We start from the raw sequence: 27,743 nt of genomic DNA, 5'->3' as shown, positions 1-27,743 counted from the left end.
ATGGAAAAACAAGTCCACTTGAGACCGCTGTACGGTGGCCCGCATAGGCGCTTTCCCGCCGTAAAGCGAAGCTACTTCCGGGGATGGAGTGGAAGTGGAAGGGAGGGAGGAGATCTCGAAGCTTCTGAAGGCGCGGGCGACGTCCGGGAACCTGGGGCGTCGAGTTGAGGCGCTCCTGGCGACTCAGCTTGTAGGGCCCGCAGCCATGCTGAAATGCGGGATGAGCGGCAGTCAGGTTAAAGGTGGAGCGGCCTTTCTTCCCTTCCTACAGAGAAAAAGGGAAAGCCTGAGGGTTACAGGGGCGGTCCGCCATCATCTTATTCTTAATCCTTTGCTTTTATGCATGAGGGCTGAGGACACAAAGTCTGGCCACCACCAGCCCCCGATCCCCATGGTCCTGTTAGTTTCTGAGGGGAAGATGAAGGGCCATGTGCTTTGATTTCTGCTTAATATTTGTTTTCAGAGGTGTCTACGAAATGAAGTTGAACCATCGGGACAGAGATTGGGAGTGCGGGCCTCAAAATTGGGATGAACCGTGGGGCGGAGTTGAGGAGGATAAAAAATAACGCTTGGACAAAGTATTTTAGTGTCATGGGAAAAGCAAACCAGTTTTTTACTTTAGATCCTACCACTTTTTATTTTTTATTTTAAATTACATTTTTTTATTATTCTATTGTTGACAGTACTACAGATGTCTCCCATTACCCCGCCCCCCAATCCTTTATCCCCCTCCGCCCAGCCCCGATCCTACCATTTTTTAATTTGTGACCCGGGACAAGCTACAGAATCACCTTAGAGCTCAGTTTCTTGTCATCAGTAAGATGACAAATAGCATCTTTGTTGTAGCGATGAAAGGAAATGCATGTAAAGAGCTCAATAAATGGGAAGATACAGGGACGATTATTATAAACTAGAGGCCTGGTGCATGAGACTCGTGCACAGGTAGGGTCCCAGGGTCCCTAGGCCTGGCCTGTGATTGGGGCCTTCCTTCCCTTGGCTGCCAGCCAGGACCTTCCTTCTGTGCTGCCCCCTGGTGGTCAGCGCACATCATAGCCAGCAGTCGAACTCCCAGGTGGTCAAACTCCCAATGGGTCAAATTCCCAGTGGGTTGAACTCCCAAGGGGATAATTTGCATATTAGCCTTTTATTATATAGGATGGTACTTTATAAACATGTAAATTACTCTAAAAAAACCTGTATTTGGAAAAGCAATGGTTTCCTACAAACTGTAACCTGAAAATGATCATGGAAAGGCATCTTGCAATGCGGCTGGCTTCCCTGTGTTGAGGACTTCTATGGAACAGTATTATGGAACAGGAAGTTCTCTTTGGCAGTGTATACCTCATTTCTTAATGAGCAATTATTTACATAATTGTTTAATTACGTTGAACTGTAAACACTGTGAGGGCAGGAACTATTCCTGTCTTGTTCATCCCTATACCCCCACTGCACTGGGGTTGTACTTGGAACACTGTAAGTGCTCAATAAATATTCACTGGCTGAATGAAAGGTCTGCATTAGGCAGCTCCAGGAAAACGTGAATGTGAAGTGGGAAAAGGGATAAATGCATCTATCTTCACCCCCGCTCCCCAGTCATCCAGTCTTTCTCAGTTTGAGGTCCACACTCCCAACTCACATACTTATGATTCTTAAGCCTTATATTCTAACTTTATGTTCTGGAATTGTTTTCCCTTTTGTGTACTTTTCCATAAATTGATATCTGTGTTTATTTTGCAGCATTCCATTCCATATCTGTTTGCCACATTTTTTTACTTATTGCAAGCGTCATGCCAGGTCAGACCAGTCTCTCTTTCTGAAAGGACATCTAAGTGTGTTTGGTGGGAAGATTTGGCATCTTTCATGCAATCCTCAAACATCAGAGATGCATCTTGAGAGCCTCTAATTTATCTCATGACTTGCTTTGACTTTGCTACCAGTCAAGTTATTAAAAACCTTCAAACCATCCTCTCCATTCTTTGTTTGTACACTTTTTCCCAGGGTGGGGTAGGGGAAGATACAAGTTTTAAAATACATTAGTATGGGAGGAAATTGGCTTGCCACAGTAGTCCCATGCAACACTGCAAACATGCAGAAAGGAAGAATTTTGTTGCATGTTATTTCATATACTCATTCTTTGAATTTATTGAGCTCTTACTATTAACTTGGCATTTTGCCAATAGTATTATATACTGTATTTCTTTTTTTTTTAATTTATTGTTGAAAGTATTACAGAGGTTCCCTTTTTCCCCATTGACCCTCTCCACCCTGCTCCCAACCCCCATAATGTATTTCTTAAAGCAATTTGTAGTATTAGTCTATAAACACTGTTCTTTATGAATTTAAGTCCAATGAATGCTGAAGTAGACCTATGATTTGTTTTTGTTTGAGAGAAAGAATATAAGCAGCACCTTTCTTTTTCTCTGTAGTATTTGGGAAAGCAATCCAAGCTCTATCAAGAATTAGTGACGAGCTGTGGCTAGACCCATCTGAAAAAGGTGTAAGTAAGAAAGTTAACTCATAGACCATTCATTTATTAAGACAAAAGAAGTTTAAGATTCCAGTACAGATTGTATGTTAACTAGGAAATCCAGAAATTATAATTATCCTTTTCACTGTTCATATTTATTGTGCATATCTAAATATACTTAGAACAGCGATTTTCAACCTTTTTCATCTCATGGCACACATAAACTACTCAAATTTTTTGGCACATCAAAAAATATATTTTTTGCTAATCTAACAAAAAATAGGAATAATTTTGATTCATTCACACTGGGCGGCTATTGTGTTGACTGTTATCATTTTTTAATTTGACAATCTAAGGGAAAAGAGGCCAGTGCCCCTGAATAGTCATGTATTACATGTTTTAAAAATTCTTAGAGCACACCCATGAAAAGCACTGATTTAGAGCATAATAAATTTTAAAATCATGCAGATAAACACAATTAATTTAAATCAAAAGTCACAAACTGGTGATCAAGAGGCTAGATATGGCTTGTACAAGTGTTTTATGGGGATTGCACTGTGTTTTTTAAAAATTGAAATTATTTCTAACAGTTAAAAATTGGGAGAGTCCACATAAAAATATGAATTTCCTGTTTCTCTTGAAAACTCAAGAAGATCTGACAGTTTGGGGCCTGTATTCCCAAGTGGAAGTAGTTGGCTGAGACTGACTAACAGTTTCTCCCCTTAGAAAAGGCAAGAGATTGCCATTTTGCTGTGAACTCTTTTTACTCCCTTTCATATTGCTTTCTGCCACTTTGTACATTAAAGTTAAGGCCCCTGTAGGCATTTGCAATTTTACAATTTCAACATGCAAAATTTTAGATTCAATACCTATATATATTCAATATAGATATGTACACATGTGTGTATGCATATGCAAATTTAATATACAGTGTATAGATGCAGTCCATATAATATAATTCGTAGCCATATAATGCAGTTAACATCTGATCACCTTATTTGAACATTTAATTGCTATATTAAACAAAATAGAATTTTTTAAATTAGTCATTTAAAGAACTTTTTTTTTTCCTTAATAGCTTTTTTTTTTTTCCCCCAGCTTGCTTTAAGGTCTGTGAATTCTTGTCGCTCAGCATACGGATGTGTTCTCTTCTCTCCTGTGTTTTTCCAACATTATCAATGGTCAACCTCAGTAGAAATGAATGGCACAAAATCAAATTTAAATTGCAAATTGGGAATGAAGGTAAATATAAGTGGCCCTGGTTGTCTCTTATATTGTGGAAATATTCAGTATATCAGTCAGAACATCTATTCTGTACTTAATACTTGGTTTAAATGGCAGGTAGGACAAATCTATTCATTTATGAATATGCATACTCTTCTTTTTTGTTTTTAAACTAATTAAACGTTGAGTATATGCTGTTCCATAATCTTATTTGTATTACAGTCAATTCTGCCCATCTTTAGATGTCTGAATTCCCTCGAAAGAAATGTAGAGATGTGCAAAATATTCACCAGATCTGATAAGTGCAAAGTAGTCATTCAATTATTCTGCAGACATGGTAGGTATTATTAAAACTATTGTGTGCTTCTTGTTAATATTTTTATGTTTAGAATATTCAAACTGCATGTCAAGAGTTCTCATTACATTACTGCTTAGAATTTGTGTAGTTTTATGATAGGGCAGTTGGAAGTACTTGAAAAATATTATCTTATTTGTCTCTGTAGAAGATAAAGCTTGTGTCACTGACAAGTAAAGAAATAATACCAATCATCTGATGATTGATATTATTTCTTTACTTGTCAGTGACACAAGCTTTGCCTGGCATACAAACCAATTTTTAATTTAAACAATTGGTTGTTCTCAAATTAACTGGCTGCTTGATATTCTGTAAGAATGCCATGGTAACACTGTTCCTTGGTAAGCACAAAAAAGAATAATTCCTGCTCTAGCCAGTTTGGCTCAGTGGATAGAGCGTCAGCCTGCAGACCAATTCGATTCTGGTCAAGCGCACTTACCTTGGTTGCAGGCTCCTTCCTGGCCCCAGTCCTGGTCAGGGCTTGTGCAGGAGGCATCCAATCAATATGTTTCCCTCTGTCTTTCCCTCTCTCTTCCACTATCCCTAAAAAAAATCAATGGAAAAATATCCTCAGGTGAGGATTAACAAACAAACAAACAAACAAAAGACTATTTTCCTCTAGGCTGAAAGAAGCATGGTAACTGGTTCAAGGTCAAAGAACTAGTAAGTCATAGAGCCCTGATTTAAGTCCTGCCCCACAATAGTAGGAACAAAACCTTCACTCATTCTCTCTGCCACACCAAGCTATAAAACAGATTTCTTGCCTGCCAGCTTTGTGTGGTCAATATTTGAATGTTGTACTCATAGGACTTTTACATGCTTGAGTGTGTATAGCCTGGTGATTAACAGCGTGGGCTCTGGAGGCCATAAGGTCTGGGGTGGAATCCTGCTCTGCCCCTTCCTTGCTGAGACCTTGGGCAAATTATTTTATATCCCTGTGTCTCCGTTTCTCAATATATAAATTGGGGATAATGTTAGTACCAGCTTCCTGGGGTTTTTGTGAAGATTCAATGAGTTTTCTAGGAAGTTATAGTTCTAATCTGTTTAAAAGAAAATCTGGGCCCTGGCCAGGTAGCTCAGTTGGTTAGAGTGTTGTACTGATGTGCCAAGGTTGCAGGTTGGATCCCCAGTCAGGGCACATACAAGACTCAACCAATGAATACATAAATAAGTGGAACAACAACAAATCAATGTTTCTTTCTTTCTCTCTCTCTCTCTCTCTCTCTCTCTCTCTCTCTCTCAAATCAATAAATATAAAAAGAATGCCTGGCACATTCTCTAAGTGTTAGCTCTAATTATATCCATTATGAATGCCGGTATCTTATTTGAAGTTAGCAGGTAAAATTGTATGCTTAAAAAAAATCTTTGCTAAGGTTATGGGTTCAATCCCTGGTCAGGGCACATACAAGAATCAACCAATGAATGCATAAGTAAGTGTAACAACAAATCTATGTCTCTCCCTCTTTCTCTTCCTCTCTCTCTCTTAAAAATTGATCAATTAAAAATTTTTTTAAGAGAAACCAAGATGGCGGCATAGGTGAAACACCTAACCTGCAGCCGGGCACAACAATTTCAAAGGCACAACTAGAGGTCAGAACGGACATCGTCCAGAACCACAGGAGAGCTGGCGGACTGAAATGCCCACAGCTGGGGGGAAGGAGAAGGCCACGGGGACAATCGGGGGAGCCGTAAAAGCCTGAGGTATGGAGAAACTGGCGGAGACAGGAGCACGCGCGCCTGCGGGGAGGATGGAGCCGGAGAGGAAGGGGCGGCTGACGGCCTGGCCGGCGTTCACTGGCAGGAAGGAGATAAAGGCTCCGGAGTGCGCTAAGCGCCGGCTCCGACTGCACTGAGCGCCAGTTCCGGGCGAAACCCTGGGAAGCCAGGCGCAGGCTGGGGGAATGAATCTGGGCTGTGGGGCGCAGGCACAGAGGAGCGGGGGAAGGCAGAGCTCCAGAGGCGCGCACGGGAAGGGGCGCAAAGGACGGACTGTTGCCTGCGCCACTGAACTGCCCTAGCGGGAAGGAGACATAAGCTCAGGACCGTGCTGAACCCCAGTTCCGACTGCACTGAACCCTAGTTCCGGGCGAAACCCTGGGAAGCCAGGCGCACGCTGGGGGAATGAATTTGGGCTGTGGTGGCGGAGGCACAGAGAAGCGGCGGCTCCAGACGCGCGCACTGGAAGGTGCGCAGAGGACGGACTTTTGCCTGCGCCACTGGGTGGCCCTGCTGGGAAGGAGACAGGGACGCCAGACTGCGCTGAGACCCAGTTCCAACTGCACTGAAACCCAGTTCCAGGCGAGAATCTGGGAGTCCAGATTCATTAGGGGAGGGACTGGACTGTTTGGCAGTGGGCGAAACTCCAGGGTGCGTTTCTCTCAGAGGTGTTTGCAAGGAATACAGAGGGACACAGACACAGGAGCCTCATAGGGCGGGGCTGACAGGAAGCCAAGGTTGTAGGCTCCACCCTGTAGCTCCGCCCCAGCCAAGCTGAGCAGAAGCTTTTTCCTGCTGAGTGCCTCAGGTAGTGGCTGACCCACACTGCATTGGAGACCCAGAAACGAGGGCATCTAGTGGTTGGTGGGAGATGACACCAGATTTCAATCACTTGCATATGGGAGGCATTCTAGAGGCAGACTCAGTGAGCGCCAAGGCATTGCTGCATCAAGACCCGGCCCACAAACATGTCTCCTGCACAGCAACTCTTCCTATATGGACAAAGAGGGTCCTCACGGCCAATTGGCCTGGAGGACAATTCCTCCCAGTGACACCAACAACAATCAAGACTTAACTGTACAAAGGAGGACCAAGATGGAGACATAGGGCGGCAGCCTGATCGTTGCCTACCACAACAATATTGAGACTACGACGGGAGAGCAGAGCAGACACCAGCCAGAAAGACCGGGGGGCTGGCTGAGCAGATGCTCTACAACTAGAATAAAAGAGAGGGGTACGCAGGATGATGCTGATGCCGGTGACCCAAAGTCCACACTTTAAGAACTATGGCTCAGGCGACACAATGGTGGCCAGGAACGTGCTCGGCGCAGTTCCCCCGGCGGTCTCCGGCTGAGGGGACGGCTCCACTCGCTGCCGAGCACGGACAGACGAGCCCCTGGGAGACATGGGGTGGGAGACTCCGTGCTTGCTGACCTCCGAGTCCTTCAAGAATCTCAATGCCCCGAAGTGGCCAGGTGCGCACGCTCAGCGACTGGCCACCGTTGCAGACCCAAGGGCCGACGCAGCGACACCGGACCAGCCCACCGCCGGGCACCGGGCACACCGGAGCCTTGCCGAGCCCGCCGCCCAACGAGTTCTGCGGCAGCCGCCCTGGAGCTCTGAGAAAATGACCGAAGGAATTGCTGAGAGGGAATTGACCAACAGGAATTGGGATCAAGAAGACGAAACCCCGCTGAGACCCGAGTCCAGGCGAGCCTGCGAGCCTCTGGGCTCAGATGTGGTCACACGCCTCTGGGTCTAGGTGAGGGCTCACGCCCCTGGGTTTGGGTGAGGCCACGCGCCCCTGGGTCCAGGTGAAGCTGGATTCCGGGTTTGGGTGAGGCCATGTGCCCCTGGGTCCGGGCGAATCTGAACCCTGGGTCCGGGTGAGGCCGTGGGCCCCTGGATCCGGGTAAGGCTGGGTCCCGAGTCCGGGTGAGGCCGTGCGCCCCTGGATCCGGGTGAGACCACGCGACCAGGGGTCTGAGAGAGGTAACGCGCCCCTGGGTCCGGGTGGCTTCGTGCACCTAGGTCCAGGTGAGGCCACGTGCCCCTGGGTCTGAGAGAGGCCACGCACCCCTAGGTCCGGGAGAGACCATGTGTCCCTGGATCCGGGTGGGGCCTCGTGCACCTAGGCCCGGGTGGGGCCGCGTGCCCCTGGGTCTGGGGGAGGCCAGGCGTCCCTGGGTCCGGGTGCGACCAGGTGTCCCTGGAGCCGGATGAGGCCGCGTGCACCTAGGCCCGGGTGAGCCCAAGTGGCCCTGGGTCTGGGAGAGGCCAAGCGTCCCTGGGTCCGGGTGCGACCATGTGTCCCTGGATCCGGATGAGGCCTCGTGCACCTAGGCCCGGGTGAGCCCAAGTGGCCCTGGGTCTGGGAGAGGCCAAGCGTCCCTGGGTCCGGGTGAGACCATGTGTCCCTGGATCCGGGTGAGGCCTCGTGCACCTAGGCCCGGGTGAGCCCAAGTGGCCCTGGGTCTGGGAGAGGCCAAGCATCCCTGGGTCCGGGTGAGACCATGTGTCCCTGGATCCGGGTGAGGCCGCGTGCACCTAGGCCCGGGTGAGACCAAGTGGCCCTGGGTCTGGGAGAGGCCAAGCGTCCCTCGGTCCGGGTGCAACCATGTGTCCCTGGATCCGGGTGAGGCCTCGTGCACCTAGGCCCGGGTGAGCCCAAGTGGCCCTGGGTCTGGGAGAGGCCAAGCATCCCTGGGTCCGGGTGAGACCATGTGTCCCTGGATCCGGGTGAGGCCGCGTGCACCTAGGCCCGGGTGAGCCCAAGTGGCCCTGGGTCTGGGAGAGGCCAAGCGTCCCTGGGTCCGGGTGCGACCATGTGTCCCTGGATCCGGGTGAGGCCTCGTGCACCTAGGCCCGGGTGAGCCCAAGTGGCCCTGGGTCTGGGAGAGGCCAAGCATCCCTGGGTCCGGGTGCGACCATGTGTCCCTGGATCCGGATGAGGCCTCGTGCACCTAGGCCCGGGTGAGCCCAAGTGGCCCTGGGTCTGGGAGAGGCCAAGCGTCCCTGGGTCCGGGTGAGACCATGTGTCCCTGGATCCGGGTGAGGCCGCGTGCACCTAGGCCCGGGTGAGCCCAAGTGGCCCTGGGTCTGGGAGAGGCCAAGCATCCCTGGGTCCGGGTGAGACCATGTGTCCCTGGATCCGGGTGAGGCCGCGTGCACCTAGGCCCGGGTGAGCCCAAGTGGCCCTGGGTCTGGGAGAGGCCAAGCGTCCCTCGGTCCGGGTGAGACCATGTGTCCCTGGATCCGGGTGAGGCCTCGTGCACCTAGGCCCGGGTGAGCCCAAGTGGCCCTGGGTCTGGGAGAGGCCAAGCATCCCTGGGTCCGGGTGAGACCATGTGTCCCTGGATCCGGGTGAGGCCGCGTGAACCTAGGCCCGGGTGAGCCCAAGTGGCCCTGGGTCTGGGAGAGGCCAAGCGTCCCTGGGTCCGGGTGCGACCATGTGTCCCTGGATCCGGGTGAGGCCTCGTGCACCTAGGCCCGGGTGAGCCCAAGTGGCCCTGGGTCTGGGAGAGGCCAAGCATCCCTGGGTCCGGGTGAGACCATGTGTCCCTGGATCCGGGTGAGGCCGCGTGCACCTAGGCCCAGGTGAGCCCAAGTGGCCCTGGGTCTGGGAGAGGCCAAGCGTCCCTGGGTCCGGGTGAGACCATGTGTCCCTGGATCCGGATGAGGCCTCGTGCACCTAGGCCCGGGTGAGCCCAAGTGGCCCTGGGTCTGGGAGAGGCCAAGCGTCCCTCGGTCCGGGTGAGACCATGTGTCCCTGGATCCGGGTGAGGCCTCGTGCACCTAGGCCCGGGTGAGCCCAAGTGGCCCTGGGTCTGGGAGAGGCCAAGCATCCCTGGGTCCGGGTGAGACCATGTGTCCCTGGATCCGGGTGAGGCCGCGTGCACCTAGGCCCGGGTGAGCCCAAGTGGCCCTGGGTCTGGGAGAGGCCAAGCGTCCCTGGGTCCGGGTGAGACCATGTGTCCCTGGATCCGGGTGAGGCCTCGTGCACCTAGGCCCGGGTGAGCCCAAGTGGCCCTGGGTCTGGGAGAGGCCAAGCATCCCTGGGTCCGGGTGAGACCATGTGTCCCTGGATCCGGGTGAGGCCTCGTGCACCTAGGCCCGGGTGAGCCCAAGTGGCCCTGGGTCTGGGAGAGGCCAAGCATCCCTGGGTCCGGGTGAGACCATGTGTCCCTGGATCCGGGTGAGGCCGCGTGCACCTAGGCCCGGGTGAGCCCAAGTGGCCCTGGGTCTGGGAGAGGCCAAGCGTCCCTGGGTCCGGGTGAGACCATGTGTCCCTGGATCCGGGTGAGGCCTCGTACACCTAGACCCGGGTGAGCCCAAGTGGCCCTGGGTCTGGGAGAGGCCAAGCGTCCCCGGGTCCGGGTGCGACCATGTGTCCCTGGATCCGGATGAGGCCTCGTGCACCTAGGCCCGGGTGACGCCGTGCCCCTGGGTTCGGCCGAGACCAAACCAGAGGGAGTCGGACCTCCATTACCACCATTTGTCCACCATCCAGAGCTGAGGGGTCAGTGCTGACATGTACACATAAGGAACTACTGGACATTGAAATTGGGTCTCAAAAGAACTGTTGGTCCAGGGGGAAGCTCGCTACAGATTGATTCATTTGCCTGTCAGCATAACTATTATTGCTCGTCTCACATTCAGTTCTTATTAGTATATATCTAGTGACATATGATCTCGCTCATCTAGGGGAAATGATGAACAACATAGACTGAGGAACAAGAACAGAACCAGAAGCAAGGAGGCATCGATCGGACTATCGGGCCTCAGAGGGAGGATAGGGGAGGGTAGGGGGAGGGTGGGGGGAGGGGGAGAGTTCAACCAAAGGACCTGTATGCATGCATATAAGCCTATCCAACGGTTAAGTTCAACAGGGGATTGGGGCATGCGTGGGGAGAGGGGTGGGATGGGAATGGGGGGATGAGGACAAATATGTGACACCTTAATCAATAAAGAAATTAAAAAAAAAAAAAAAAATTTTTTTTAAATCTTGTACTTATGACATTGATCCAAATCTTTTTTGTTAGTAGGTACTCAGTAAATATTTATAAAATTATTAAATGTTGCTGTTATTACTTAAGTAAAACAATAAGTTGAGAAATGTTATCTTTAGTAAGTCCTTTTGATTCACACAGCAACATTATTATGCTGTAGAAAGTTATAGCCCACTGGATTTTATTGCATGGGCTCTATATTCAAACTTAGATTCAAATTCTAACTATACAATTAAGTTTCCACTTAATGTCTTTTGTAGGCAAAAAACCCCCCATATAACTGAAAACAATTTTACCATAGGCTAGTTGGTATAAACAAGATTTAAGTTCCTATGGCATCTCATCAAGTTATAATTAAATGACTTTGAATGAAAAACATTATTCCAGGACCTGCTGTACTTTCTAAAAAGGTATATATATAGCCTTGCCTGGCTGGCGTGGCTCAGGGGTTGAGCATCGACCTATGAACCAGGAGGTCACGGTTTGTTTCCTGGTCAGGACACATGCCCAGGTTGTGAACTTGATCCCCGGTATGGGGCGTGCAAGAGGCAGTCAATCAGTGATTCTCATCATTAATGTTTCCATCTCTCTCTCTCCCTCTCCCTTCCTCTCTGGGATCACTTAAAAATATATATATTTTTAAAAAGCATAGCCTTGAAAAGTAATTTAGCCTCACTGAGTTATTGTTTCCTCTTCTGAGATTAAGTACCTGCCCCATAGGGATATTGTGTGGATCAGAGGTAATGTATGTAAAATGTATACCTCAGTTCCTGGCATATAGGGCCAATAGCTATTATTGCTACACATTTTTCTCAAAGGAAAATAATTCACAGGCTAGATGTTCAGCTTTATATTCCAAAGGTCCCATTCAGAAATATCAGGCCTGGATGACAGAAACCGAACCATAGATAGCTGAGCTGTAGTGGGCAATCACTATTTTACACACAATTTAAGAAATTAACTGTATTTCAAAATAATGTGGGAACTCTTTATTGCCTGCTTGGTGAGATGGTCTGACATATTGCCTGGTGTCCACTAGGGAGCGATAAACACATTCATTAAGGAATAGTGCTTCTCCATGCTGTGTGCACCTGCCAGATATTAAATATAACTTTACTTGTATTATTTTAATTTGGCTGTGAAAATTAAAAACTTCTTAATATTTTAATTTTGAACTTAAAATTAACAGGTTGTTTATTCTTTTGAAGGTATTAAAAAGACTCACAATGTGTGTTTTCAAGAAAGTCAGCCTTTGCAAGTTGTTTTTGAAAAGAATACGTGTAGTAATATACTAATGATTCAGCCAAGGTAATGAATTCTCTGTTGATTCTTTTTCTGAAAATAGTATGGTTACAGAGTAAAGAATTAATGTCCTAGAGCTTTTAAATAAGTCACTTTTTTGTTTTAAAGCTAATCCTGGACTTGGAGAAATCACCAGATAGGATCAAGAGGAAATCTTGATAAAGATAATAGTGTATCAGCGATTTTCAACCTTTTTCATCCCACAGCACACATAAAATAATTACTAAAGTATTTGTTTTTTGTTTGCATAACACCAAAAAATATATGTTTTGCTGATTTGACAAAAAAAAAAAAGGTATAATTTTGACTCATTCACACCAGACAGCTATTGTTGTGTTGGCTGTTGTCATTTTTTTCAAAGATATATTTTTATTGATTTCAGAGAGAAAGAGAGAGGGAGATAGAAACATCAATGATGAGAGAAAATCATTGATCGGCTGCCTCCTGCACACCCCCTACTGGGGATTGAGCCCACAACCCGGGCATGTGCCCTGATGGGAATCAGACCCAGGACCCTTGAGTCCGCAGGCTGAAGCTCTGTCCACTGAGTCAAACCGGCAAAGGCTGTTGTCATTTTTAAAAAATATGTTTTTATTGATTTCAGAGAGGAAGAGAGAGGGAGGGAGAGAGCTGTTGTCATTTTTAAAAATTGGACAATCTAAGAGAAAAGAGGTCAGTGCCCCTGACTAATCATGTATTGCATGTCTTAAAAATTCTTGTGGCACACTGGTTGAAAATTACTGTAATTGCCTAATGGTAGCAATAATAATTTAGTGGCCAAGAAAATTCTAAAAATATTCCATCAGTAGCTTTCTTCATCAAATGATATCAAGAGAAAAATATATTTTCTAATATTTTGCATTTACATGGTGCCTTCTGTCTGCGTCTTAAAACACACAGCATAAGAAATTTCAACATTTTTTATATGAACTGATTTTATCCTTGAGTATTTCCAGTTTTTTCCTCTAGAGAATGAGTCAGTGTACTCAATTTTTCAGTTAAGCCATAACATCAAACATTAGTTACTTTGTAAGCCAAAAGATATTTTATCCTTGTTGTTTTTTAAATTACCAAAGAAATACATGTTCTCGAAATACATCTAAAATTTATAGAAGATTGCAAAGATTAAAAAATGAAAATCTTTCTCCTCTACCTGTCCCCTTTATTCTACTGGCAATGATAATATCTATTAATAATTTGGTGTATATCATTCTAGCTCTTCTTTTCATAGCTATTTTGTTAAATTTATAGCCATTTTCTCTGTAACTCTCCCTATAATTATTGTGATCTCTTTTTCCCGCCTCTCAAATTGATATCACATACTTTATTATACATAGTTTTTTATAATATATTATACGTAGTGTTTTCAAAGAAAATGTCCCACTATTATTTTTGTTTGGCAACTTGTTTTTTTTCAATTTCTATGTCAGTTCACCTAAATCTATCTTATTATTTTTAATGACTATATAACTTTTCATTGTATGACTGATTGGTAATTTACTTATCCATTATCCTACAATACGGGAGTCCTCCCTCCCCACAGTTGATGCCTAAAACTGCAGATAGTACCCTACCCTATATATATTGTTTTTTTCCTATGCATACAGTCCTATGATAGTTTAACTTATAAATTAGTCACAGTAAGAGGTTAACAATAATAACTAATAAAATAGAACAATTATAACAATATACTGTAATAAATGTTACGTGAATGTGGTGACTTGCTCAGGGCTTCCTATAGACTCAATGCTTTCTGGTGCATTATGTTGCCATCAGTCAGACATGTTTTCTGCCCATGTCGTCCACCCACAAATTCAATGCCTTTTCCATCTTAACTAAGCACTACCACACCCACTGTGGCTGTAACTTTTGCAGTTCGAGGTGCAACAGCAAGACTACCAGGAATTTCTTTTCCTTCTTTATAACTTCATAGATAGGAGATTTGTTCTTACCATAGATCTTAGCAACTCAGCATGACTTTTTTCTTTCCTTATTAAGGAGAACTTTCACCTTTTCATTTAAAGGAAACACTTTTTGGCTTCTCTTTGGCATATCTGAATTGTCAGCATCACTACTTCGGCGATTTGGGGATATTAATAAGTAAAATAAGCACTGCAATACTTTGACAGTCTAGCTGATGATAACTGATAGCTACTAAGTGACTAACGGGTAGGTAGCATATACAACGTGGAGACACTGGACAAAGGGATGAGTCACATCCTGGGCAGGGTGGCACCGGATGGCATGAGATTTCACCACGCTAATCAGAATGGCAAGCATTTTAAAACATAATTATTTCTGGAATTTTCCATTTAATATTTTCAGATCACAGTTGACTGGAGATAACTGAAATCCAGAAAAGTGAAACCTCGGATAAGGGGGAACTGCTGTATTGGTGAAAAAGGTTGTTTCCAACTTTTTGCCATCACAAACAATGCTGCTAGTAGTACATAGGGTAATGTGTTAGTTGTCTGTTGCTGTGGAGCAAATTTCCCCAAATCTTGGAGCCTAAAAAACAGACATTTGTTACTTCCTACTACTGAGGTGCATCTGGCTCAAGGTCACCAAGGTTGAAGTTAAGCCATCAGCCAGGACAGTGGTCTTATCTGAAAGCTGTGGAGGGAGTTACTTCTAAGCTCATTGACATGGTTGCTGGGAGGCCTCAGTTTCTCACCAGGCTAGCCTCTCCTTAGACTGCCTGATTGTTCTCACTACATGGTGACGAGAGACAGAGACAGAGACAGAGAGGAGGAGGGGAAGTCTCCCAAGATGGAAGCCATGGTCTTTTTATATCCTAATCTCAGAATTGCTGTTTTATACTTCTGCCATTTTCTCTTTGCTAGAAGTGAATCTTACTTGTCCAGCCCACACTCAAGGGGAGGGGATTTATATAGGACCTGAAAAAGAGGAGGTGGGATCAGTGGGGCCTCTTCTAGGCTGTCAAACACAAATAGAGTCCTAGAAATTAAATTTCTGACTCAAAGGCTTACTAATTTTAAATGTGCCTACATACTGATTATCAAATTGCTACCTGGAAAGTTTGTATCAATTTACATTCCCACCAAAAGTGTAGGAAAATCCTTCCAAGTAAAAGATATGAACGATCTTTTAAATTTTTTTCCAACATAATAGGTAGAAAATGGTATTACTAGAGTTCTTTGTTGTTTTTATTTCATTACTAGGCAGTTTGAGCATCTTTTCATATACTTATTAGCAACTGGTATTTTTCTTCCCTAATTGCACATTCATATCATTTTTTTTATACCAGGTTGTTTGGTATCTTGTACAAAACTTCCCCCTTAACACTGGAAATGTTTCCAGATGAATTTGGTAGGCGTTCCTCACATTTTGGCATCAAGAAACACTAATACCAACATTACAAAAATTCTAAGAATCTGTTTTTTTTTTTTTTTTATCAAATAACACCTCAATTTCAAAAGTAGCTCAGAAGTTATAATGCAATAATAAAAAGGCAAATAACCTAACTAAAAAACAGGCAGAAGATTTGAATAGACATTTTTCTAAAGACGATATAAAATGGCTAATAAGCACATGAAAATGTGCTCAGCATTATTATTCTTAAATATATTTTATTGATTTTTACAGAGAAGAAGGGAGAGGGATAGAGAATTAGAAACATCGATGAGAGAGAAACATCAATGAGAGAGAAACATGGTACATGACCTTGACAGGAATCAAACCCGGGACCCTTCAGTCCGCAGGCCGACGCTTTATCCACTGAGCCAAACCGGTTAGGGCGGTGCTCAGCATTATTATTCATTGTGGAAACCCAAGTCAAACAACTTGAAATCTGTGAATTGTGTAGTATGTTAATTATATCTTAATAAATCTGTTTTTAAAATGGGAGCACAGAATGAAAAAGCACTTGGATGTCAAGATAACCTTGAAAGTAATGATTAGTAATCCAGGACAAGTAACAAAGGGAAAGAGAATATAGGCAGCAGACTGCTTGTAAACTTCTACCTCTCAGCTGGGTCTCCAGCATTTACCCCAATTGTTTTAGAACGGCTCTGTTTTCTACTATTTCCCTTAGGAGTATGATCCCAGGCCAATTAAAAAAAAATTGTTACATAAAAAAAAAAAAAAGAATAAAGCATTTTATTCTAGTATTTGGTTTATCCTACAGCTTTCACATGCTTTACTAAGAATGCATTTTGTTTTTTTTGTTTTTTTGTTTTTTTTATATATACAGAGAGGAAGGGAGAGGGAGAGAGAGTCAGAAACATCGATGAGAGAGAAGCATCGATCAGCTGCCTCCTACACAACCCCTACTGGGGATGTGCCCGCAACCAAGGTACATGCCCTTGACCGGAATCGAACCTGGGACCCTTCAGTCCCCAGGCCGACGCTCTATCCACTGAGCCAAACTGGCTAGGGCAAGAATGCATTTTACTATTCTCTTGGCCTTTAAATGAAGTTACAGTTTCAAAATATACTAAAATATAGCAGCTCATATAGAAGAAAGAAGAAAAATTTACATTTTGGGTAAATTTTTCTAAATCTAGGCCAAACTATTTCTAGATTAAAGATTTCAGTCCCACCCTAGCTGGTTTGGCCCAGTGGATAGAGCATCAGACTGCGGACTGAAGGGTCCGGGTTCAATTCCGGTCAAAGGCACATGCCCGGGTTGTGGGCTCCATCCCTAGGGGGGGACATGCAGGAGGCAGATCAATGATTCTCTCTCATTACTGATGTTTCTATCTCTCTCCCTCTCCCTTCCTCTCTGAAATCAATAAAAATATATTTTTAAAAAAGATTTGAGTCCCATTAGAAAGCTGTTTCTTATTTTCCAAAGAAGGTAATATTTTTTATTACATTTCCCAGAGTGCTTGCTGAGGCAATTGTTCTTTTCACATCAAGTCAAGAGGAAGTTACTCTTGCAGTTACTCCACTGGAAGTTTGCATTAAGAGTTCTACTGAGGAATCAATGGGTAAGGATTATATCTGTCATAGTGCTTTAATGTAATATCACTTCCTTGTTTTCTTGATGACTAACCATGCAGTAAATATTAGTGGCAAAATATTTATTTTTGTTTAAAAAGCAGTAAGATGTAGAAAGATCATTAAATTGTTTAAGAGATCCAGGAAATTTACACAATCAGTAATTTAAATGCTTCACTTTGAAATTCCAGTTGTTTTAAAATTAGGAAAATGGTTACTGAGAAAACTTTTAAAGTTAAGATTTTAAAGTTTTTCTCATCCTTTATTATACTTTGTGTTTAGCATAAAGAAAAATTAAGAGGCCAGCAATCCAATTGAGATGACCTTTGACTACATAAGAAAAAGTATATTTGAATTGGAAATGTAAGATATTTCAGACAGCAAATGTATAGGGCAGAAAATGTGAATACTTCTTAAGTCAGTTCTTCCAAGAGTTACCTGGATGGAATGGAGAAAGTAAGGCACTATCAAATCGGTTTTGGTATCAATAAAATTTATGGGGTCTTTTTGGCACAAGTTGTTTGAGACTCTTTGACCTTGGATAATTTTTTTTGGTGATAGCAGGCAGTAAAGAAAGAATACAAAGGGAGGAACTGTATTATTTTAAAGTGAAAAACCAGTAGAACCGGGGATTAAGTTGTGTCAGATGACTTTTGTAGTGTTTAGTTTGTGCCAGGTTCTGTTCGAAATGATTTTCATTTCTGAATTCATTTGATCTTTGTAACGACTCTGTGATGTAGGTACTATTATGATCCCTCTTTTCCATCTGAAGAATATGAAGCACAGAGAAACTAAGTGACTGCTGGTGTCACACAGTTAGTAAGTGGTGCCTGGTGACCTGAGCACAGGGCACAAACTCATTTGTGCTATTATTGCTTCTCTCAAATCTCCTCTACATTGTTTCTTGGCACTCAGGAGTGCATGATCTGGGAAATATATACTTGACTAGTGAAGGGGTCTGGTTTATATTCCATAATGCCATATTAAATGAATAAAGATGGCCATTTAATAACCAGGAGATGCTGTCCCTCATTAACAACTTTCTAATGAGTAGTTATAGTTATGTTTGACTAGGGACCCAATTGTTTAATTCTATTATTGAACTTACTCTATGCTAGCACCCTGGAGTGACATGAGCCTTCTTGTTTGAGATTAATATATTTGTAAGGTATTGTTTGGCCCTTAAAAAAAATGTATACCATTTATCCTTTGTTCTTATCCTATATAATAAAGAGGTAATATGCAAATTGACCGTCACTCCAACACACAAGATGGCCACCCCTATGTGGACACAAGATGGCCGCCACAAGATGGCTGGCAGGGGAGGGCAGTTGGAGGCGATCAGGCCTGTAGGGGAGAGCAGTTAGGGGTGACTGGGCCGGCAGAGCAGGGCAGTTGGGGGCGACCAGGACTGCAGGGAAGGACAGTTGGGGGGAATCAGGCCTGCAGGGGAGGGCAGTTAGGGGCAACCAGGCTGGCAGGGGAGGGCAGTTGGGGGAATCAGGCCTGCAGGGGAGGGCAGTTAGGGGCAACCAGGCTGGCAGGGGAGGACAGTTGGGAGCAACCAGGCCTGCAGGAGAGGGCAGTTGGGATGGACAAGCCTGGAGGGGAGGGCAGTTGGGGGCGATCAGGCCAGCAGGGGAGGGAAGTTGGGAGGGACAAAGCCTGCAGGGGAGGGCAGTTGGGGGCAATTGGGCTGGCAGGGGAGCAGTTAGGCATCGATCAGGTTGGCAGGGGAGTGCTTAGGGGGTGATCAGGCTGGCAGGCAGAAGTGGCTAGAGGCAATCAGGCAGGCAGGCAGGCAGGTGAGCGGTTGGGAGCCAGCAGTCCTGGATTGGAGAGGGTGCAGGCTGGTCTGAGGGACACCCTCCCCCCATGCACAAATTTCATGCACAGGGACTCTAGTACTTACATAATTTATGTTCATAAAATAATTTTTATTTATTAAAAAAATATATATTTCTTTATTGATTTCAGAGAGGAAGGGAGAGGGAGAGATAGAAACATCAATGATGAGAGGGAATCATTGATCAGCTGCCTCCTGCATGCCCCCTATTGGGGATCAAGCCCACACCCGGGCATGTGCCCTTGGCCAGAATTGAACCTGGGACCCTTCAGTCCGGAGGCCGACGCTCTATCCATTGAGCCAAATCAGCTAGGGCATCATAAAATAATTTTTAAAAAGCACTAATACAAAAGTCACCTGAAATCCCACTATCCAGAGATGAGCACTTTTAATACCTGTTTCTATATTTCAGATCTAATAGGAGATGGGTTGTGTAAAAGTAATGAAATAACTTGAAGCTATTAAAAGTAATCTCGTGCCGGAACCGGTTTGGCTCAGTGGATAGAGTGTCGGTCTGTGGACTGAAGGGTCCCAGGTTCGATTCCGGTCGGGGCATGTGCATTGGCTGTGGGCACGTCCCCAGTGGGGGGTGTGCAGAAGGCAGCTGGTCGATGTTTCTCTCTCATCGATGTTTCTAGCTCTCTATCCCTCTCCCTTCCTCTCTGTAAAAAAAATCAATAAAATATATTTTTAAAAAAAGTAATCTCGTATTTATGTATATACACTCCTATCTGAGAGTGTACATCAAAGATATTTATTGAAGCTAATTTTGTGGAAAACACAAGTGAAAAATAGGCAATAGGTTTGAACAGACATTGACATGGCTTGTAATTGATGCTGGGAACTCAGCTGGATTATTGTCCAGAGTACCTGCACATTATGTGGCCTCTTCATTTATGAAAGCATGAAGTCAGCATGAGCAAGTGTTGCAGGATAAAGGAAGTGGATAGAGGATAGACAGGGAGGCTACTAGTTGCTAAAGGCCTCGGCCCAGAAACCAGCACCAAATCACTTCATCATGTCCTATTGGTCAAAACAGTCAGAGAGCCTGCCCACCCAGATTCTAGGAAAGAGGAAGTAGACATAGACTCCACCTCTCAATGAAGGAATGTCATGGAATTTATGGCTATGGTTAACTTACCACTTAGGTTATATTTTTATATTCAAACTTAACAAATATCTCCAGAACTAATTTTATTCTTCATTTTCCTACTATATTGAACAGATTTGAACAGTTCTGTATACAGTGAGATGTTTGTGGGTCCACATGAGTTTGAGTTCTTTCAAATTGGGGTTGACACTGAAATAACATTTTGCTGCAAAGAATTGAAGGTAAAGAAAAATTTGTACAAAATTAAAATTTTCACTGGTAGTTTTAAAAGAAATATTTCATTTTTCTTTCTTCTTTTCCTTTTAGGGAATGCTGATATTTTCGGAAGCTACACATGCTCCTATAACCATGCATTTTGATTTTCCTGGGAAGTAGGTCCTTGGGGAACTTTTCTGAGTTTCTTTCTTTTTCTTTTGTTATATGTTAATAATAAAACCATTATAATCCCTTTGAAATTAATCCATACCTCAGGAATTCCTTAACCTCACTAGCAATACTTATCAAACTAAAATTTTGAAAGATGCCATAACATATTTTTTAATTGGTAAACTTGATTGAGAAAGATATATGCTTCTGCAGAGTGAAAACATTTATAAATTTGATAGGAATAAATTGCCTAATTAGAAAATAATACATGGCTTAAATCTCTGTGAAACTATGATATTTTATATGATACTCCAGGACTGAACTTTCAAATGAGACTGAGTTTGGATAGCTGTTTTATAAACTTAGATCTCATGATTTCAGCTCTTAGGACTGTGTTAATCAGTGAGAAGACTAAAAGGAATTCTATTTCTACTGTTTCTTTTTATTCCTGAATTAGATATAATTTTTTCATATTTTCCCAATGTCCAACAGAAAATGATTGTGATGTTTGCTCTGACTTTGCCTTTTTAGACCTATGGCTTTAAGTATTGACCATATGCTATTGGAAGCTAACTTTATTTTGGCTACACTAGCTGATGAGCCAAGTAGAGCATCTTCTCCGCAATCATTGTGTCTGTCACAAAAACGAAAAAGGTAAGGTCATGTTTTAACATCTTTATTGGCTGGGAAAAAGCCATTGCCATTTACTCTGAAATAATTCCGGAAACAATTGAGGAGTAAAACATTCGATCAGAAATTTTGACGGAATCAGGAAGACTTCACCGTAACAGAAATATCACGGACCTTGCTCTGGATATTTGCTTTTCCTTTTCTGGTCAAAATTTACCAAGACTCTCTAATTTATCTTTGTTATTACCCAAAACTCATTTTCTTTTGTTGTTGTTTTTAAATATATATATTTTTTATTTCAGAGAGGAAGGGAGAGGGAGAAAGAGATAGAAACATAAATGATGAGGGAGAATCATTGATTGGCCTCCTGCATGCCCCACTCTGGGGATCAAGCCCGCAACCTGGGTATGTGTCCTTGGCCAAAATTGAACCTGGGACCCCTCAGTCCGCAAGCCTATGCTATATCCACTGAGCCAAACCGGCTAGGGCTCATTTTCATTTGTAATAGTTGCTTTTCAGGAGTGACAGGGTGTTAAGATGCACAGGAAAGTCTATTCCTACCTAGAATTCTCTTTCTCATAGGGACAGCCATTGTTTTTCTTTCTTTTTTTCCTTTGGTCTCTTAATAACTTTCATTTGGTGGTGGTGAGGGTGCTTCAACTGTAAAAACAACATAAAGTTACTATGGGAAATTTGGAAAATACATGAAATTACAGAGAAAAATACGAACATCACCCACAATTACACTACCTAGAGATAGCCACTGTTAACATTTGGCTCACCATATTTCCTTTCAGACTTATTTTGCATATATTTGTGTTTTTAAACAAGATTGAGATCATATAGCATATGTAGTTTTGTAGTCCTGTTTTTCACCCCAAAAATATTATATTGTGAACATGTTCCAATACCATGACTTGGAAACATGATTTTTAAGACTGTATAAATTTCATTATACAGACACAGTAGGTCCTCGGGTTACTTCGGATATCTGTTCCTATGGCGCAACGTCACTCACATGGAGCACATACACAGCAATGAAGTGAAACAGTAAAAAAAATTTAAAAGATAACAATTCCTGATCTTTACTTGTGGTAAATAAATAATAGGGGAGAAACCAAGATGGCAGCATAGGTAAACAACTGAACTTGCTGCCTCGCACAACCACTTTAAAACTACAACTAATAGACAAAATGGGCATCATCCAGAACCATGGGAAGGCTGGCTGAGTGAAAATTCTACAACTAGAAGGAAAGAGAAAATCACACTGAGACTCAGAGGAGGTGCGGAGGTACAGAAGTGAAGTGCAGAGGTATGGAGGTGCGTGCGTGTGGGAAGGGCTGGCAACTGAGTACGCTGTTGTCTTTTTCAATCGGGAGGGAGATACAAGCTCCCAACTGCTCTGAACTCCAGTTCTGGGCGAGACTCTGGGGACCCAGACTCATACTGGGAGAAACTGAACTGTCTGGCATCGGGCGGAACTCGAGGCGGCTTTCTCTCAGAGATGCTTGCAGCGATCATTGTTCCTGCATGGTGCTGCAGGACACAGAGACACAGGACCTCTTCCAGGCAGTGCTGACGGTCAGCCATTGCTGTTTGCTCCACCCTGGTTATTCCCTGAGACCCCGCCCCATCCAATTTACAACCCCACCCAAGCTGTATGCAGAGCCTTTTGCATATGAAGGCCTGGCCCTTTGCAATCTGAAACCTAACATTCTGCAGCTGGGTCAAAGAGCCCTAGAGCCTCCAAAAGAATACCAAAGGCTCAACAGGAGCTTGCATTGCTTCACAGCTGGGCCTCATCTGGGCACCTCCAAACCCCAAACAAAGAGAAGGAATCTGCAGATCTCTCTGTAGCTCCTGCTGGGTGGCCTCTCTCCTTGGAGATCCAAGAGCCAGTGTACCCAGTGGTCAGAGAGAGACCATCCAGACTACAACTCTTCAGATCCATAAGAAACACACTCAGTGAGCACCAAAGCCCCACTGAAGGAAGTCTTGCCCCATAAGGGTGTCTCCAGCACAAAAGTTCTCCCAGCATAGACACAGCTGATCCTCACAGCAAATTGGCCTGGAGGTCAACTCCTCCCAGTGATACCAACAACAAGTAAGGCTTAACTACAAGACTGTGCACACAGCCCACAGAGGGGTGCACCAAGAGTGTCCCCATCAGGTAATGAGGGAGGCTGAGCCACTGGGCCCTATAGGACAGCTAGCACACAAAGCCACGCTACCAACACAGGGAAGCAGCCAAAATGCGGAGACAAAGAAACAAGTCACAAATGAAAGAAATGGAGGAAAGTAAACTACTGGATATAGAGTTCAAAACCATGGTTACACAAGAATCTTCTAGAAACCTCCGAGAAATTTAGTGAGACCCTCAAGGATATGAAAAAGGACCAACTAGAAATTAAGCATACACTGACTGAAATAAAGAATAATATACAGAGATCCAACAAGAGACTAGAGGATCCCAAGAATCAAGTCAAAGATTTGAAATACAAAGAAGCAAAAAATACCCAACCGGAAAAGCAAAAAACAAAAAGAATACAAAAATAGGAAGATAGTGTAAGGAGCCTCTGGGACAACTTCAAGCGTACCAACATCTGAATTATCAGGGTGCCAGAAGAGAAAGAGCAAGATATTGAAAACCTATTTGAAGAAATAATGACAGAAAACCTCCCCTACCTGGTGAAAGAAATAGACTTACAAGTCCAGGAAGTGCACAGAACCCCAAACAAAAGGAATTTAAAGAGGACCACACCAAGACACATCATGATTAAAATGCCAAGGGCAAGAGACAGTCTATTAAAAGCAGCAAGAGAAAAACAGTTACCTACAGGGGAGTACCCATATGACTGTCAGATGATTTCTCAACAGAAACTATGCAGGCCAGATGAGAGTGGCAAGAAATATTCAAAGTGATGAATAGCAATAACCTACAACCAAGATTACTCTACTCAGCAAAGCTATCATTCAGAATTGAAGGTCAGATAAAGAGCTTCACAGATAAGAAAAAGCTAAAGGAGTTCATCACCACCAAACCAGTATTATATGAAATGCTGAAAGGTATTCTTTAAGAAGAGGAAGAAGAAGAAAAAGGTAAAGATAAAAATTATGAACAACAAATACATGTCTATCAACAAGTGAATCTAAAAATCAAGTGAATAAAAAATCTGATGAACAGAATAAACTGGTGAATATAATAGAATCAGGGGCATAGAAAGGGAGTGGACTGACAATTCTCGGGGGGAAAGGAGTGTGGGGGGTGCGGGAAGAGACTGGACAAAAATCGTACATCTATGGATGAGGACAGTGTGGGGGAGGTAAGGGCAGAGGGTGGGGTGGGAACCAGGTGGAGGGGAGCTATGGGGGAACAAATAGAGGAACAATTGTAATAATCTGAACAATAAAGATTTATTAGAAAAAATAAAAAACATAAACCACTATGTACATATGTCGAAATGATGGAACTTTTTTTTTAAATAAAGAAATGGGAGATGGCGACGTAACCATGAAATGACTTATGTTGAGTCCAATGTAACCCAAGGACTGCCTGTATTAGTAATTTATTTGACTCTTTTTTTAACTTGGTCCTGTTACCATTTCACAAGATTGTCTCATGCACAGTAGGTTAAGAAAAATTCAAGTCTATAGAGAGAATTTCTAAATAATCATATATGTAAATCTTAACTTTGAAAACAGTTAGTTCCATATTATTTCACTATATTCCCTAAACCAATGTTATCATTGTCATCCCATATTGCTCCATTAGTTATATAAAAACTAGAGGCCCAGTGCACAAATTGGTGCACAGGTGGGGTCCTTCTGCCTGGCTGGTGATCGAAGCCTATTGGGGGGCCAGCTGGGGTAAGGGACCGTGGGAGGTTGGCCGGCCGGCCCCCTGATCGGGGCCTATCACGGGGGCTGGCCGGCAGGGGGCAGGGGCCGGGAGAGGTTGGCCAGCCATGGAAGGTTGGCTATGGGAGCACAATGACCACCCGGGGGTAGCTCCTGCACTGAGTGTCTGCCCCCTGGTGGTTAGTGCACGTCATAGTGACTGGCTGACAAGTCATTCTAGTCATTTGGTCGTAACAGTCGCTTAGGCTTTTATATATTTATTTCAAAGTAAATCGTTTATTCATTTAATTTGTATTAATACCTCAGGTCAGATCTGGCATGTTCAAATTCAAAGGCTGGTAAAAAAGATAGCAAGGCCATGGAGTCTATCTCAAGAAAAGTAGCACCCAGAAAGCTTTATGCCGATGAGATTCTCTCAAACATTGCTGCGTTGGAAAATTCTGGCAGTCCTATAATGAAAAGAGTGAATAGTGACACCGAGGAAGAGCCAGGGTTTCCATCTCTCAGGAAGGTAAAAGAAAAACATTGAGACATAACCATGTCTTAGTCAAGAATTCTCATCATCTGTCACCCTTTTGCAGTCTCCCTGCTCCAGCCCACCCTCAATATCCTGAAGATAAATTTTCTTACTTTTTGACATTAGAGAGGTGAAACCAATCTGCGATGGAGAAAAGACTCATTTATTTTATAGACTGTTGATTCAATTATTTTTTATGTGGTTGTTGTTTTGCTTAATCCCTTCATCAGAGTAATTTCTTACATAGTATATTCAAGTAGGGATTTGGATCACTTGTTTTAAAGAATAAATTATGATCGTGTATAGCATACATATCTTTGAATACAAATAATATGCTAGTCATATAGTTTGTTTTCTAAAATAAATGTTCTTCTCATTTCATTTTTCAAATCTGTTTGGAAAATCATTTATTTATAGTGATACAATATAACTTTTACCCCCAAAACATCACAAATTCCTTCATAGCAAAGTCACAGTCAATAATATATAAAAATACCAACATTTTACTAGATTGATGATAAGCTTCACAGAATGCTAACATTAAACCTTATGAAATCTACTGAGGATAAACACAATTTATTAGAAACAGAAGTATCTTAAGTAATGAGTTTCAATTTTACATTTACATTAATATTTTACTCAAGCCTGTTTTGCTATTGCTGCTATTATTGGTTTGGGAATATGAGTGTCTTAGTTAGAATTAGAAATCTAGAAGGAGAAATACTGTTTCTAAAAGTCACTATCTTAAGCTGTACAAAAGACTTTTTAGGACAGTAATATTGGATGGGGGATGTTGGGTGAATGTGTGGTGTGTGCAAAGCGCTGTGATAGAGGAAACATGGTGGCTTTAAGGAACTGAAGGCTGGCCAGTATGGTTAGAGAGTAGATAGCCAGGGGGAAACAATGGCACAGGATGAAGCTAATGCTGAGGTTGAGAAACCCTGATGCAAAGGCTGTTGAAAGTCTAAGAGCGACCAGGAGAGTATGGCATGAGGAAGGTACGAGAAGAAAGTGTCTAAGTAGGAAGTGGGATGAAGACTGAAAATGGCCATTGGCTTAAGGATGTGAGGATTTTTGGTAACCATAATAAGAGTTTCTGTGAAATGGTGGTGTCAGGATCTTTTAGATAGGACTGAATAGGAGAATAAGAAAATGGAGACAGCAAGTGTAGACAACTACAGCAGAGGTAAGGCAGGGAGGGAGGAACAGGATGGGACTTCTTATATATTTTAAGGATTAGAGACATTATTTCAAAATGCTTATATTCCTATCCAGTAGAGGGGAGGCTGTGAGGCAGACAGGGAGGAAAGGATAGGCATTAGCTGGGAAGGGGGGTTCACTTCTGTCACAGGAGGAGGGAAAGGAGAGAAGATGGGAGTTAAGCAGAATTACCTGCAAACTCTGCCTTTGTCCTCTGTCTCTTAGAACCCTGGCGTTAGTTTAAATGGCTCAGGCAGGGGAGTAAGAAGCAGATCACTGATCCCAAACTGTGCCTTTGGGGGAAGGATTCTGTTTTAGAGAATGCATTGGTCCGGTCATGAAGGTTCTGGGTGTTTCATGAACCATCGTCATCGAAGTTAGGGTGACCACATTGGCCAAGTTTCTGAAAAGGGCTATTCCCTGGAGCACTTAATGAGAACTTTTACTTTGAATAAACAGTACAGTTACTTTCCCCCCCTCCAGTTTACTTGCATGTTATTTCTTTATTTTATTTTTAAATATTTTTTATTGATTTTTTACAGAGAGAAAGGGAGAGGGAGAGAGTTAGAAACATCAATGAGAGAGAAACAATGATCAGCTGCCTCTTGCACACCCCCTACTGGGGATGTGCCCACAACCAAGGTACATGCCCTTGACCGGAATCGAACCTGGGACCTTTCAGTCCACAGGCCGACGCTCTATCCACTGAGCCAAACTGTTTAGGGCACTTGCATGTTCTTTTTTTTTTTTTAATTTCTTTATTGATTAAGGTGTCACATATTTGTCCTCATCCCCCCATTCCCATCTCACACCCCTCCCCACGGATGCCCCAACCCCCTGTTGAACTTAACCATTGGTTAGGCTCATATTGCATGTTCTTTAGAGCAGTTTCTTCCGACCAGCGAGAACACTGCGACAACCCTTTCAACAGTCTGGCAACATCAAGTGACAGTGAAGAGGAAATGAATAATGGCAGTTTTTATATATTCTAACATTTAATGACCCCATTTACTGACACACCTCAAACACATTTCACACTTAGTCTATATTGTCTTGGACTCCCTTGAAATGCAGGATGGACTTCTGCTTTTCTAAACATCTTCATCTCGTAACACAACCATATGTAAAAATAGCTGCTTGTTAACTATATGTAATTTGCTTTAAATCCATTATACGACTT

The 27,743-nt window shown here is 43.6% G+C and overlaps 2 protein-coding genes across 2 annotated transcripts in view; one reads left to right on the top strand and one right to left on the bottom strand.

The window, feature by feature from the left end:
- Nucleotides 1–27,555, top strand: RAD9B (RAD9 checkpoint clamp component B). Its single transcript, XM_028147202.2, has 12 exons — nucleotides 1–29; nucleotides 67–242; nucleotides 2,427–2,497; nucleotides 3,566–3,709; nucleotides 3,914–4,028; nucleotides 11,980–12,079; nucleotides 16,919–17,025; nucleotides 20,107–20,213; nucleotides 20,299–20,363; nucleotides 20,890–21,012; nucleotides 25,153–25,361; nucleotides 27,431–27,555. Exons 1-12 carry the CDS (start codon nucleotides 1–3, stop codon nucleotides 27,553–27,555), a joined length of 1,371 nt encoding a protein of 456 aa, XP_028003003.2.
- Nucleotides 1–27,743, bottom strand: part of VPS29 (VPS29 retromer complex component) — a 48,800-nt gene that overhangs the window by 9,627 nt on the left and 11,430 nt on the right. The gene's annotated exons all lie outside the window — the stretch shown is intronic.

This window comes from Eptesicus fuscus, chromosome 23, assembly GCF_027574615.1.
Source record: "Eptesicus fuscus isolate TK198812 chromosome 23, DD_ASM_mEF_20220401, whole genome shotgun sequence".
In the NCBI taxonomy this organism is placed as follows: domain Eukaryota; kingdom Metazoa; phylum Chordata; class Mammalia; order Chiroptera; family Vespertilionidae; genus Eptesicus; species Eptesicus fuscus.
The sequence above is the reverse complement of the archived record's forward strand: the minus strand, read 5'-3'. Positions and strand labels throughout refer to the sequence as shown.